Raw genomic sequence first — 16114 nt, 5'->3', positions numbered from 1 at the left:
TGATTGAAGACACATGGCATGGAATCGAAGATACTGGCATCTCGAGGAAATGTTGTGATGTTTTAATGACTATGTTTTGTTTAAAATGACTATGAATGTTTTATAAGACAAGATTTGGAGGTTAGGTAAATTAATATGGTTGAAGTTTTATATTCCGTGTAAATTTTTAGTTAACTCTGGTTTAGAACTGTGTTTATGAGTAAATCCAACACCAAAGTAGGGCTACCGGTAACGGGGCCTTACAAGTTTGTATCAGAGCAAAGTTCGAGAGATTTAAGCATCCTATATGCTTAGACTCGAACAGAGAACATGATTAAAGTAAGAAAAGAAAGAAGATGCCAGTTCGAGATAGCCATGTGTCACTCAAGCAAGCTCAGTAACGGTAAAGTGTATGATTAAATATGTATGTAAATGTTAGCTTAATTGCTAAAGAAAGAATATGTGAATGTTAGGGATATGATTAATTGATTGTTCGATTGGTTAACTGTTTAGAGTAGAACCAGCACAAATAGACTCATAAGAGGAAGTGTATAGGACACGGAAAGTAACGTGATCAGCTAATCACAGCTAGCCACTGTTATTACGTGTTAGCCTAACTATCCTTGTACTAAATGGTTCCTTGAGTGATGACGTTTGTGTTTTCCTTTCCAGAATACGATGGCTGCATCTAGGGCAGTTTTTGGAGCAGGAGGCCGCACTGGACGTCGTGGCAGGCCATGTCGTGTCCAACGACCTTCGGTAGAAACAACTTCCAACACCGAAGAAGAAGGAAGCGCAGCTGGAGGAAACCTTAACAACAATGAAGGGGTCCAACTCGATCCCTTAATTCAAGCAGCTATTGTTCAAGCTGTGGCCACTGCTGTAAAGAACATGAACCCGGAGAGGTCTGCTGGAGATCGTGAAAGAACAGCTGAAGGAGCAGGAGGAGATGGTAGGAAAGACGATGAAGGAGAAAGAGAGGCCTCGAGTGAGGTTAAGTCTGTGAAGGTCGATGACAGGAAAAGGGGCCGAGGTGGTTGCAACTATAAGTCCTTTAAGGGTTGTGACCCGCCGAAGCTGACTGGTTTGGGAGACGCAATCGCTACCCTTCAATGGATAACCGCCATGGATAAAATTATCCGCATTAGTGAGTGTCGCCCCGATCAAGCTGTCGGTTATGCTACCCAATCATTTGAAGAAGAGGCGATGTATTGGTGGGAAAGTGTGGAGAAGAGGAAGACTCGGGACGAGATTAAGGCCATGAAGTGGGAGGATCTGAAGGAGTTAGTTATGAAGAAGTTCTGTGCTGACGCCGAAGTTGAGAGGGCGGAGATGAAGTTTCTGAACTTGAAAGCTGGGACGATGACACATCGTGAGTATACTACCGAGTTCAACCGAATGTCTAGGTTGGTACCCGATATGGTCAACACCGAGGCTAATAGAATCAAGTGTTATGTGAGGGGACTACCACAAAAGGTTCGCATGCTAGTCAGGGCGAATGAACCTGCTACTTTTGACTATGCTGTCGAACTCGCAGAGATGGTTTATGAGGATCTGGCTGCGGACGATGTTGTGGTGGGGGAAGAGAAGAAAGACAAGAAGTGGGTCGCTCATATTAAACGACCGGGTACCCAGTTGTGGAACTCTAAGGACACGAAGCAGAAGGTGTGGGAGAGAAAGACGTGCAAGACGTATGGAAAGGTGCACGGTGGAGAGTGCAAGTGGGGCACTGGTTCGGATGTGTGTCACAAATGTGGAAAGGCTCATGACGGAGAGTGTAGGCTTGGGACAAATGCCTGTTATAAGTGTGGGAAGGTGGGGCACTATGTTAATGAATGTGATGCAAAACCCGCATGCTTTAAGTGTGGTAAGACGGGTCATATGGCAAGGGAGTGTACTGATGGTGGAGCTGGAGGTAATGGAAAGAAGGATACCGATCAAGCTAGGCCAAGGACTAGAGCCTACATGCTGACCCAGGAGCAGGCTAAACAGATTCCAGATGTTATGACTGGTACGTTTTTAGTAAACGGTATTTCTGCTTCAGTATTATTTGATTCGGGTGCGAATAACAGTTTCATAGCTACACCATTTAGTAAATTAGCAAAAATGAAATGTTGCCGAGTGTCTGAAACTTTTATAGTAGAAACCGCTAGTGACGCTTTGGTTAAAATAATGAAAATGGTTAAGAACTGTAAGATAGAGTTAGAGGGACCTGAGTTCCCGGTTACCTTGTATGTTATGACCTTAGGAGGGTTCGATGTAGTTTTGGGAATGGATTGGTTGTCTGAGTACGAAGCTCAGATAGTGTGTAAGAGTAGGATAATAAGGTTAAAGTCTTTGGATGGTAGTGCGGTGACGGTGTATGGTGATAAGGAAAGTTCTGGGCTTAATGTCATTTCGATGATAAAAGCCGAGGGTTTGTTAAGGCGAGGGTGTGGTGCCTACCTGGCGTATATTGTCAATGCTACGGCCGAGACAAAAGAGATGAAAGATGTTCCTATCGTGTGCGACTACCCAGAAGTATTCCCTGAGGATATTCCGGGGTTGCCACCGGAGCGTGAGATAGAATTTCAGATAGATTTAGTACCAGGAGCCCAACCCGTCGCGAAAGCGCCTTACCGTCTAGCACCGTCCGAGATGAAAGAATTGATGTCCCAACTGCAAGAACTTCTCGACAAGGGTTTTATTAGACCAAGTGTTTCCCCGTGGGGCACACCAGTGTTGTTCGTGAAGAAGAAGGATGGAAGTATGAGAATGTGCATAGACTATCGCGAGTTGAACAAGCTTACGGTAAAGAATAGATATCCTTTGCCAAGGATTGCCGATCTGTTTGACCAACTGCAAGGTTCGAGTTGGTTCTCACGAATAGATCTTAGATCAGGCTTCCATCAATTGAAGGTGAAGGAAGCAGACATCCCTAAGACAGCGTTCCGAACGCGGTATGGACACTACGAGTTCCTTGTTATGTCATTCGGTCTAGCAAATGCTCCTGCAGCATTTATGGACATGATGAATAGGGTGTGTCGGCCGATGTTGGATAAGTCAATTATCGTCTTCATTGATGATATATTGATTTATTCAAAGAGCGAGTCTGATCATTACGAGCATCTGAGAGAGGTATTGGAGAATTTGAAGAAAGAGAAGCTATATGCTAAGTTTTCGAAATGCGCGTTCTGGTTGCGAGAAGTGCAATTTCTAGGTCACGTGATTAATCCTGAAGGGATTACCGTTGACCCAGCTAAGATTGAAGCGATAACTAATTGGAAGGCTCCACAAAATCCGACTGATATACGAAGCTTCCTAGGGTTGGCTGGCTACCATAGGAGATTCATCGAAGGTTTCTCCAAGATAGCCGCACCGTTGACCGGTATGACCCGAAAGTCGATAGTATTCAGTTGGGTAAGTTTCAAGAAGAAGCTTTTCAGGATTTAAAGAAGAGACTCACACAAGCTCCAATCCTTGCTTTACCCGATGGTGACGAGGATTTGGTTGTTTGTACTGATGCTTCGCATCGTGGGTTAGGTTGCGTGTTGATGCAACGTGGAAAAGTGATAGCTTACGCGTCTAGACAGTTGAAAGTCCATGAGAGTACTTATCCGACGCATGATTTAGAGCTAGTAGCAGTAGTGCATGCTCTCAAGATATGGAGACATTATCTGTATGGTACTAAGTGTACCATTTACACAGATCACAAGAGTTTAAAGTACTTCTTCGAGCAGAAGGAATTGAACATGAGACAGAGGAGAAGGTTGGAGTTGATTAAGGATTACAACTGCGACATTAAGTACTATCCTGGTAAAGCTAATGTAGTCGCCGACGCGTTGAGCCGTAAGAATGAGGAAGTCCTTGCAACAGTGAAGTCATACCAGTTGATTATGAACTCAAGTCTGTTTGAAGAAATCATCAAAGTGCAGTCAGAAGTGCTGGTAAAGGAAGGGCTAGTGAAGAAAGAAAGGATTTTCGGTCAGAAGGACGATTTGATGGAAAACACTCATGGTGTTAAGACTAGGTTTGACCGTATGTGGATTCCACGCCATGGAGATCTCAGAGGTCGAATCTTAGATGAAGCTCATAAGTCAAGATATTCGATTCATCCAGGAACTACGAAGATGTACCAAGATTTGAAAAGAGATTACTGGTGGCCAGGCATGAAGAATGATGTAGTAGATTATGTCAGTAAGTGCCTAACTTGCTTACAAGTCAAGGCAGAGCACCAGAAACCTTATGGAAAGATGCAGCCTCTAGAGATATCAGAATGGAAATGGGAACACATCACCATGGATTTCATAACTAAGCTACCTCGTACAGCTAAGCATCATGATACCATCTGGGTGATAGTGGACCGTTTGACCAAAAGTGTTCACTTTCTGCCCATACGAGAGGCCATCTCGTCAGAAACGTTAGCAAATTTGTTCATAAAAGAGGTTGTGGCCAAGCATGGAGTGCCGTTATCGATCGTGTCTGATAGAGATACTCGATTCACTTCGAGGTTTTGGAAGAAGTTCCATGAAGCTATGGGAACGAGATTGAACATTATTACGGCGTATCATCCTCAAACCGATGGACAGTCTGAAAGGACGATCCAAACCCTTGAGGATATGCTACGTGCATGTGTTTTAGACTTTGGAGGAAGTTGGGATGATCATCTGCATCTAGCAGAGTTCTCCTATAACAACAGCTACCATTCGAGTATTGTTATGCCACCGTTTGAGATGCTTTACGGTAGACGATGTAGGACCCCAGTGTGTTGGGGAGAGATTGGCCAGAAAGAGATAGGAAGCCTAGAAGTTGTGCAAGAAACCTCTTCGAAGTTCGATCAGATCAAGGCAAGAATGAAAGTGGTTCAAGACAGACATAAGTCATATGCTGATAAGCGGCGACGGCCGATTGAGTTTAACGTTGGTGACAATGTGATGCTCAAGGTCTCGTGTAACACCCCGTAACCGCAGCGGAAACGTTCCCGGAGCTGACTTCCTCCGGGTCCTCCTCCATCGATACACTAGGTGTTCTTGACATTCTAACCTGCACACAAGTTAACAAACATATAGTTCTTTCCATAGTGTATATCGTAATCAAATTAATATACACTTACTTATACAACTTGACCACACACAATATTATCATATATTTGCACATATGTTGCCAATTTTACCTATTAAAGTCCCCCGTGACTTCCCCTGAATTCCCTCGTGCAGACAAGTCTGTTATTATGTTCCGGACCATAATAACTCACTTGTCCATCCAAGTTCATCCAGACCTCGTCACAATAAATTATTAGTTGATATTCAGATCCTATAACACTTGAGCTACTGGTTATATTTTAGGTATCTTTTAAAGACATCCTAATTCTTTATAACCAATGGCTCTGATACCAAGTTCTGTAACACCCCGTAACCACAGCGGAAACGTACACGGGATGCAACAGACACATCTGATATCAACAGCATTGCTTATAAAGAAAACACCACTACATTAATTTAAACGAATTACATTGTTCCGAGTTTCGTTACCATCTAGGTGTTATCACATAAGTTTTACCGATAGTACATTAACATATTTAATGCAAAATATAGATCCTTAATCTTCCACAAAATAGCACACATCATCAAGCACGTATCACTAATTCCAATTTGGGTGTACCTAGAAAGCATGTAAAGAAAACGGGTCAACTACGAATAGTTGGTGAGTTTCACTAATTTAAATAAACCATAACAAATCATTATAATAATCATAAATAAGCGATGTAATTATGTTGAGCCCACAAGTGAAAACTCTGTTAACCCCGAAACCTATCAAATAACCCCTGGGGACACTGTTAACCCAGAACATTTCCAATAACCTCTGGGGACACTGTTAACCCAGAAACACATTTAAGAACCTCTGGGGACACTGTTAACCCAGAGCACTATTTCGGGCCTTACAATATTAGTAACTGAGACAATTTCCATCTTAACACATTACCGTACGATTCCCGTACAATAAACATTATATAAATACATTCATTTCCATACGATCAGCATGTACTTAAACATTTTGATAGAAACATGCTTTCCGCCCCGGGAAAATATTTAAAACAGTTCAGTAAAAAGGGGCTCGTGAAACTCACCTTTTTGGTGAGCAGAGATGTAATACTGTGCACGGCTACCTGTCCGGATCTGTAATACGATCCCTAAGTCGTTACTACACAATTTCTATTAATATAACTTAAATTCGTGTTAACCGGTACGTCCGGGGACACTGTTAACCCAGTACCGTACACGATCCGGGGACAATGTTAACCCCGATACACTTCTCAGGACTTAGATTGTGATATCACTTAGAGTTCTTTAGTCAAAACTACCATTAGTTTGTTTTCTCGTTTTGCGTGCCTATCACGGTTATTCGTCTTTATGTTTTCAAAAATGAGTTTGGCCACATACGACCCGAAAATAGTTGTTATTGATATTTTAATTAAAGTGGTGAAATTAGAGCTCGGTTTAGACACCCCGTTTGGCCGCGGGGCCCGTTTCCGTCTTTAATATACCGGAAACGACTAAATCGGGTAAAATTACCCAAATCATCCGAATTATTTTCGGATAATTTATTTTTACTTGATTAACTCAGTTTCATGAAAATAGTCCATTTTTAAGGTTTTTATACACCAGTCAGCTCGCTTAGGCGAACTTTGCCGGTTTACACGTTTTAAGCTTTAAAAGTTTGTTTTTAAGTTCCATTTAGCACAAATAAATATCCGCTTAGTCTCGGATCTTGAAATTTTGTACAATTCAGTTTTTGACAGTAAGGAATTTTATAAAATATTTCCAGATTTAATTTCTATATTTAACATTTATTTATCTATTTTTAAACGTCATTTAAACACCAAATATGTCGAAAATACCAAATGACCTTAGAAAAATCCCAAATTTTTCTGAGATGACCCCTGCCATCAAAATAGTCCCCTGTAATTTTTCCAGAACCAAAATCTCATTTTTCATGCCATTTTCACCAAAACCGAGCTAGAAAAACCCTAGAACTCGTTTTACCGAAAAGCCTATTTAGACTTCTCCAATGGACCTGAAATTTTGTGTGTGACTGTTATATGTTATAAAAAGCTTATCTGAATTTTTCCAGAATTTTTCATGATGTTTAGCTATTTTTCACCAATTTTAGCCAAAACCGAGCATTAAATTCACCAAATATTCATCCTTTATCCGAAAATTACCAAAATTTCACAGATCTCATATTTTCATGTGTAGATCATCTCTGTGAAATTTCATTACTCAACTCTAAGTCTACCACAATCTGTCCAAATCTTACAAATCATACGAAAAAACCGAACTACCTTGTGTTTCTAGCTTTAGATCGCAAAGATCTTGCTTTCTAGCATTTGCTAGCAACTAGATACAACACCTAAAAGCACAACAACACCACACCAAGCAAGTTATACCCACAATCATGCCATTTCTTTCATGGTTTCGGTTAAGACATCAAAACAAAGATTTTAACCGTAAAAATTCGTTTTTGACTCTTTTAACTCCTTTCTTGGACCAAGATCCCTTGTATAACTTGTATACATCACTTGATCATGCAAGAATCGGTTTCATCTCGGGTTTTCACCCATTTTTCACTTGAAACCTCATTTTCTCATGATTTTGGAATTAAAAAGCAAGATCAAACCATAATAACATGTTTATACCTTGTGGATCTTCTTAAAACTCAAAGGTTTTGGTTGAATGTGTAAAGGGTTGAGAGGATTTGGAGAGTTGGAATGTTAAAAAAAGAAAATGAAGTGTGTAATGGATGGGTAAGGACCGATCGGTCCATGTAGTGGTGTGGGGTGGGGCCCACATCTCTAATCTTGGCCACACATTCGGATTGTGTAATCCGGATAATGTTGTGGATAATCTGGTTCAGTTCGTTTTTCGGTTAAACGTTTAATCCCGCTCAAAACGAGGCCAAAACGGTCGTTTTTCGGCTTAAAATTTAAATTTATATAAAACCGATTTAAAAACTTTAAAAACTTAAACCATGACATTTATTGACTTAACACATCATATTGTCGGTAATTGTACATCTTTTTCGGCTTGATCGATCGTCTCTTGCTTGGTTTGATGTTAAAGGTTTCGTTTATCGTACCGACGTACTAATAAATCGAAATCCTTTTTCTGTGCTATAATTCACTTATCCCGAAGCTTTAATACTTTGTACACATCACTAAACATTATATATTTCGTCTATAATGTAATCCCCGATTCGTTCGGGTTTCAATAACCGTTCATCGATTAATCGTAATTTCAATACGACTAGCTGTATATTCGAGTATAATTCGTACTGTGAATCTTATATACTCGTATAAACACATTATAATTCATATATTCAGTATTAAATAACACGTAAATAGTATATTCCGGCTAGGGTATACCTGAATTTGGCGGAATCGTTACATTCTCCCCCCGTTACAAAAATTTCGTCCTCGAAATTTTACGCATCAACTACTTCCTTTTGCGGAAATAGGTGGTGGTATTTCTTCCGAAATTCGTCCTTTCGTTCCCAAGTATATTCTGGGCCTCGATGCGAGTTCCATCTAACTTTGACCAACGAGATCTTATTGTGTCTAAGTTGCTTGATTTTCCCGTCTACTATTTCTATGGGCTCCTCTACAATGTTGAGCTTATCATTTATTTGGACACCCTCTAAAGGTAACACCGATGTCTCATCCGACAGACACCTTTTCAAGTTCGACACGTGAAACACGTTGTGAACTGCACTCAGTTCATCAGGCAGTTCTAATCGGTATGCTACAGAACCGATTTTTGCAGTAATGTCGAATGGTCCAATGTATCTAGGGGCTAACTTCCCCGCCTTTCCAAATCTGACTACTCCTTTCCAAGGTGATACTTTCAAATACACTTTATCACCTTTCTCAAATGATAACGGTTTTCTACGGGTATCGGCATAACTCTTCTGCCGATCCCGTGCGGCCTTTAGATTGTTCTTAATTTCAAGAATTTTGCTGGTCGTTTCCTGGACCAGATCTGATCTAATAACCTGTGTGTCGCCCACTTCAGTCCAGCAGAGTGGTGATCGGCACTTCCGTCCATACAATGCTTCGTAAGGTACTGCCTTTATACTGCTATGGTAACTGTTATTATAGGAAAATTCAACGAGTGGGAGATGTTGATCCCAATTTCCCTTAAAATCCAGTACGCATGCACGAAGCAAATCCTCCAGGGTTTGAATGGTTCTCTCAGACTGACCATCGGTCTGAGGGTGGTAAGCTGTGCTTAGATTAATACGCGTTCCCAGCGCTTCTTGTACAGCTTGCCAAAGATTGGAGGTGAAATGGCTATCTCGGTCGGAGATGATTGAGATGGGTATCCCATGACGAGACACAATTTCATTTATATAAATCTGCGCAAGTCTCTCGGTGTTATAATTATTTCTAATCGGAATAAAATGTGCCGATTTGGTTAATCGATCCACGACTACCCAAATTGCATTATGTCCTCGGGACGTCTTGGGGAGATGTGTCACAAAATCCATCGTGATCTGCTCCCACTTCCATTCAGGAATTTCCGGTTGTTGTAACATTCCCGAAGGTTTCTGGTGCTCCGCCTTAACCCTCGCACACGTCGTACACTTGCCGACGTATGTGGCTATATCCTTTTTCATACCCGGCCACCAGTAGAACTCCTTCACATCCTTGTACATCTTATCCGATCCCGGATGTATGGAATATTTTGATTTATGCCCTTCGTCCATGATTAATTCACGAAGGTCATGGAGGGTCGGGATCCAAATCCGATTTTTGAAATAGAGAATTTCGTCCACGCGCTGTTCGAAATTCTTCTCGTTACCATAAAGTCCCTCTTTTACCAATTGTTCCTCTTTCAACGCCTCGCGTTGAGCGACTCGAACCTGGTCCGAAAGGTTCGACTGGACTATCATTTCCAGTGCTCGCACTCGCAATGGCTTAACCCGATCCTTCCTACTCAGGGCATCGGCTACGACGTTAGCCTTGCCGGGGTGATAACGGATGTCACAGTCATAGTCGCTTAACAACTAGACCCATCTTCGTTGTCTCATATTCAGTTCTTTCTGATCGAATATGTGTTGCAAACTTTTATGATCGGTGAAGATGGTGCACTTTGTACCGTAGAGATAATGTCTCCAGATTTTAAGTGCGAAGATAACTGCTCCCAGTTCTAAGTCATGAGTAGTGTAATTTTTCTCGTGTATTTTTAACTGTCGAGAAGCATAGGCTATGACCTTATTATTTTGCATCAACACGCATCCTAACCCTCTCCGGGATGCGTCACAATACACGACAAAACCATCGTCTCCGTCGGGGAGACTTAAGATCGGCGCTTGGCACAATCTTTGTTTTAGCGTTTGAAACGCCGTTTCCTGCTCTTCACCCCATTCCTACTTTCGATCTTTTTGGGTCAGAAGGGTTAAAGGTTGGGCGATGCTGGAAAAGTTCTCTATAAATCGGCGATAATATCCAGCTAAGCCTAAGAATTGGCGGATTTCCTTTGGCGATTTAGGCGCTTGCCAATTCTTAACTGCTTCAACCTTACTTGGATCAACGTGTATTCCTTGATGGTTTATAACGTGACCAAGGAATTGCACTTCTTGTAACCAGAAGTTACACTTGGAGAATTTTGCATACAACTTCTCCTGATTTAGAAGCTCTAAAATTAATCTTAAGTGTTGTTCGTGCTCTTCTTTACTCTTCGAGTATATCAAAATATCGTCAATAAACACGATGACGAATTTATCGAGGTAGGGTTTACAGACTCGATTCATGAGATCCATGAACACTGCCGGCGCATTAGTTAGCCCGAAAGGCATAACTAAGAACTCGTAATGGCCGTAGCAAGTCCGGAATGCGGTTTTTGGGATATCCTCCTCCTGAATTCTAACCTGATGGTATCCCGATCTAAGATCAATTTTTGAGAAATAGCTCGCACCTTGCAGTTGGTCGAACAGGTCATCAATTCGGGGGAGAGGATACCTATTTTTGATTGTCAACTTGTTCAGCTCCCTGTAATCAATGCACATTCTAAGGCTTCCGTCCTTCTTTTTCACGAATAGTACCGGTGCACCCCACGGGGAATAACTAGGACGTATAAATCCTTTATCCAACAATTCTTGCAACTGGTTGGATAATTCTTGCATCTCGGATGGTGCAAGTCGGTAGGGCGCCTTAACAACAGGGCCAGCTTGAGGTAATAAGTCGATTCTGAATTCGACCTGTCGGGTTGGCGGTAATCCAGGAAGTTCCTCTGGGAAAACTTGTGGAAATTCGCGTACCACTGGAATATCGTCCACCCGTTTTTCCTCAGGATCCGTGGCCGTCAAGCTCGCTAGATACGCCACGCATCCCTGGCGTATATATTTTAACACCTTGAGGTGGGATATAAACGGTATCATATTGCCCGACTTCTCACCCTGCATTAATACCTCTTCGTCATCCGACACCCGGATCTTGACGATTTTCTTTTCACAGTTTATTTCTACTTTGTTACGTGCTAACCAATCCATTCCCACTATCACGTCTAAACTACCCAATTCTACCGGTAACAAGTCAATCAGAAAGGATTGTTCGTTCAGAATAAAAGGGCAATTCCGAACTATCTGATTAACTATCATGGTTTTACCGTTAGCGACTTCTACGGTGTAAGGTTCTATGGTTTCACCAATTGGAAGGTTTGCTATCGACAGGAATTTAACGGAAACAAAACTTCTATCGGCGCCTGTATCAAATAATACAGAAGCGTAATGATCAGAGACGAGGAAGGTACCTGTCACTACGCTGGGGTCTTGGCGTGCCTCGTTCGCCCCCATCACGAATGCTCGGCCTCTTGCCGGGTTGGACGACGATGCCTGACCCGCGGTTTGCCGCCCATTTCCTCCCTGGTTCAGTTTCGGACAGTTTCTCTTGAAGTGATCTGTGCTGCCACACTCAAAGCAAGCACGACTGGTGGTCATCACTTGATTTCCTTGTGGGTTTTGTTGTCGGGCTGGTTGGGTCCTAACTGGTTGCGCACGGATAGGTTGAGGTTGTCGGTTCAGATTGTTCAGGTCTGTCCTACATCTCGGTGCGTAGTGCCCTTCCCTGCCACACCGATGGCACACTACCCCCTGCACTCGCCACCATGCAGGTTGCCGCATTTCCCACACCTAGGAAACGTCCTTGTCTGCGGTCCCTGCCTTCCGCCTGAACTAGTCATGGCGTAGTTCTGGGCAGCGGGCCTAGCACGTTTACCTTGCTGCTTCTCCTGGATCCTATGGTCATACGTACCCCGTTTTCCCCCAGCAGACTCTCCTGCCACCTTCAGTGACCCACTCTTAACGAAATCGTAGGTGACGATACCAGCTTGCGTCACTACAACCTCAAACGTCTGGTGTCCCCCAGCGTTGACTATACTCCTCACTCCTGGAGTTAGTCCCCAAATATAACGCTCAACCCTCTTCGACTCCGGGGTGACCAACCATGGTACCAATCGCGACAACTCATTAAACCGGTTTGTATAACCCAAGTGGTCTGCCCCCTGCATCTCCAGGTTCCACAATTCGTTTTCTAATTTCTGCAATTCATTTTTCGGGCAGAAATGTCTCAGTACAAGAGCCTTGAGCTCTGTCCAGGTCATGCGGTTTGTCGCCGCCTGACCGCGAGTCTGCACTATCGTGTTCCACCATGTCAAGGCACGGTCCGTGAATGTGCAGGTAGCATACTTAACAACACAATCCTCGGGGCAGTTGCTGATGTTCACAACAGATTCTATTTTCTCGATCCACTTAACTAACCCATTTGGTCCTTCAGACCCGCTAAAGTCTAGGGGCTTGCACAACATAAAGTCTTTGATTGAACATCCCCTGGATACAGGAATTGGTTCAGTGCGGTTCGTTTCTACAGTTGGTATAGGGCCATTACTGTCCGTAACGACCACCCTAGGCGGTGCGTCATTACTCGGAATCGTGTTATCGTTCTGTGGAGGATTAGCATTTTGTTCCCCGTCATTATTGGTGGTCGTTTGATTGCTCGGAGGGGTTGGATTGGTCGAATTGTTAATACTGGCGGCGATGCGCGATACTATATCCGGTATCGCCGCCTCCAACTGTCGAGCAATCAAACGGCTCACATCCACTTCCGACATTTGAGCTGATCGTTTTGGTGCCATTCTACACAACATCAAGAAATATATATAATTAATACAATTTCCAATCATAAAACACAACAAACATTCCATTCATTAATAAACATTAGTACATATTACATCCATGTCAGTTCACATATTTTCCTGTCATCATTACATAAGTTAAGTTTTCATACATAGGGCCTATGTTGGCATCATCTCGACATAACCCGCAATGGGTCAGTGCTTGAATGATACCCAAAAGTATCTATAATGATATACCCCAAAAGAGACCCTCCTAAGGGCCAGTGGTTGTATTATAACTACCCAAGATTCACTCTATGTTAGCATCACCACTAACTGCTTACACAGAGTATCAAAAAGCGGCCCCTGTCTACTCCCGTCCTAACACAACTAAACACGGTGGTATACCAAACCCACCAACACCGCCACCAACACCACCATCACAGCCAGCATAACCCGGATCCGCGTCTCCATCCGGCCGATCATCCACTGGGAGTATGAGCACTCCCTCTTCAGCTGCGAAATCGCATACTGGTGGTCCAGTATGCAGTCCCCTAGGTACATCCACCTCTGTACCCCCACCGTCAAGGCGGCGGAGTGCTCATTCACCTGTTCGGTGAGCACTCGTAGCCACGCCGCCGCGTCCCTCTCCTGCCTAGGGAGACCCCACACAGGTGGAGTCACAGGCTCGGGCTGGGAGCGGGAGGACTCGCCCCTGCGGGTAGCAGGTCTGGGTGGGGGCGAGGTAGGTGGGACCTACAGAACACTGATCCGCGCCGTGAGGCGGGGTCCGAATCCGGGAGGGATAGGGACGGCCTGTGGTGCGGGTGGGGTAGGAGATCTAGCAATCCTGGCAGGGGAGGACTGGCTAGAGCTCCTAACACTAGCCTCGCTAGGCTCAGAGCTGGATGATACGGGGAGGCTCCCAGAGTTCCCGGAGCTGACTTCCTCCGGGTCCTCCTCCATCGATACACTAGGTGTTCTTGACATTCTAACCTGCACACAAGTTAACAAACATATAGTTCTTTCCATAGTGTATATCGTAATCAAATTAATATACACTTACTTATACAACTTGACCACACACAATATTATCATATATTTGCACATATGTTGCCAATTTTACCTATTAAAGTCCCCCGTGACTTCCCCTGAATTCCCTCGTGCGGACAAGTCTGTTATTATGTTCCGGATCATAATAACTCACTTGTCCATCCAAGTTCATCCAGACCTCGTCACAATAAATTATTAGTTGATATTCAGATCCTATAACACTTGAGCTACTGGTTATATTTTAGGTATCTTTTAAAGACATCCTAATTCTTTATAACCAATGGCTCTGATACCAAGTTCTGTAACACCCCGTAACCGCAGCGGAAACGTACACGGGATGCAACAGACACATCTGATATCAACAGCATTGCTTATAAAGAAAACACCACTACATTAATTTAAACGAATTACATTGTTCCGAGTTTCGTTACCATCTAGGTGTTATCACATAAGTTTTACCGATAGTACATTAACATATTTAATGCAAAATATAGATCCTTAATCTTCCACAAAATAGCACACATCATCAAGCACGTATCACTCATTCCAATTTGGGTGTACCTAGAAAGCATGTAAAAAAAACGGGTCAACTACGAATAGTTGGTGAGTTTCACTAATTTAAATAAACCATAACAAATCATTATAATAATCATAAATAAGCGATGTAATTATGTTGAGCCCACAAGTGAAAACTCTGTTAACCCCGAAACCTATCAAATAACCCCTGGGGACACTGTTAACCCAGAACATTTCCAATAACCTCTGGGGACACTGTTAACCCAGAAACACATTTAAGAACCTCTGGGGACACTGTTAACCCAGAGCACTGTTTCGGGCCTTACAATATTAGTAACTCAGACAATTTCCATCTTAACACATTACCGTACGATTCCCGTACAATAAACATTATATAAATACATTCATTTCCATACGATCAGCATGTACTTAAACATTTTGATAGAAACATGCTTTCCGCCCCGGGAAAATATTTAAAACAGTTCAGTAAAAAGGGGCTCGTGAAACTCACCTTTTTGGTGAGCAGAGATGTAATACTATGCACGGCTACCTGTCCGGACTTGTAATACGATCCCTAAGTCGTTACTACACAATTTCTATTAATATAACTTAAATTCGTGTTAACCGGTACGTCCGGGGACACTGTTAACCCAATACCGTACACGATCCGGGGACAATGTTAACCCCGATACACTTCTCAGGACTTAGATTGTGATATCACTTAGAGTTCTTTAGTCAAAACTACCATTAGTTTGTTTTCTCGTTTTGCGTGCCTAGCACGGTTATTCGTCTTTATGTTTTCAAAAATGAGTTTGGCCACATACGACCCGAAAATAGTTGTTATTGATATTTTAATTAAAGTGGTGAAATTAGAGCTCGGTTTAGACACCCGTTTGGCCGCGGGGCCCGTTTCCGTCTTTAATATACCGGAAACGACTAAATCGGGTAAAATTACCCAAATCATCCGAATTATTTTCGGATAATTTATTTTTACTTGATTAACTCAGTTTCATGAAAATAGTACATTTTTAAGGTTTTTATACACCAGTCAGCTCGCTTAGGCGAACTTTGCCGGTTTACACGTTTTAAGCTTTGAAAGTTTGTTTTTAAGTTCCATTTAGCACAAATAAATATCCGCTTAGTCTCGGATCTTGAAATTTTGTACAATTCAGTTTTTGACAGTAAGGAATTTTATAAAATATTTCCAGATTTAATTTCTATATTTAACATTTATTTATCTATTTTTAAACGTCATTTAAACACCAAATATGTCGAAAATACCAAATGACCTTAGAAAAATCCCAAATTTTTCTGAGATGACCCCTGCCATCTACATAGTCCCCTGTAATTTTTCCAGAACCAAAATCTCATTTTTCATGCCATTTTCACCAAAACCGAGCTAGAAAAACCCTAGAACTCGT

The 16114-nt window shown here is 42.5% G+C and overlaps 1 protein-coding gene across 1 annotated transcript in view; it reads left to right on the top strand.

Moving 5' to 3' along the window:
• Positions 1-227: 227 nt before the first annotated feature.
• Positions 228-16114, top strand: part of LOC143595964 (uncharacterized) — a 31253-nt gene continuing 15366 nt past the window's right edge. The window contains exons 1-2 of the mRNA XM_077074854.1: positions 228-1700; positions 1761-2918. Of these exons, the coding sequence (XP_076930969.1) occupies positions 658-1700; positions 1761-2918 (2201 nt within the window). The 5' untranslated portion in view covers positions 228-657. The remainder of the gene's footprint in view (positions 1701-1760; positions 2919-16114) is intronic.

Source organism: Bidens hawaiensis, unplaced genomic scaffold, assembly GCF_021521415.1.
Source record: "Bidens hawaiensis isolate Kalapana, Puna unplaced genomic scaffold, B.hawaiensis_p1.1 tig00045926_1, whole genome shotgun sequence".
Classification (NCBI taxonomy): Eukaryota; Viridiplantae; Streptophyta; class Magnoliopsida; order Asterales; family Asteraceae; genus Bidens; species Bidens hawaiensis.
Note: the sequence above shows the minus strand (reverse complement) of the source record. Positions and strands in the feature narration are given on the sequence as shown.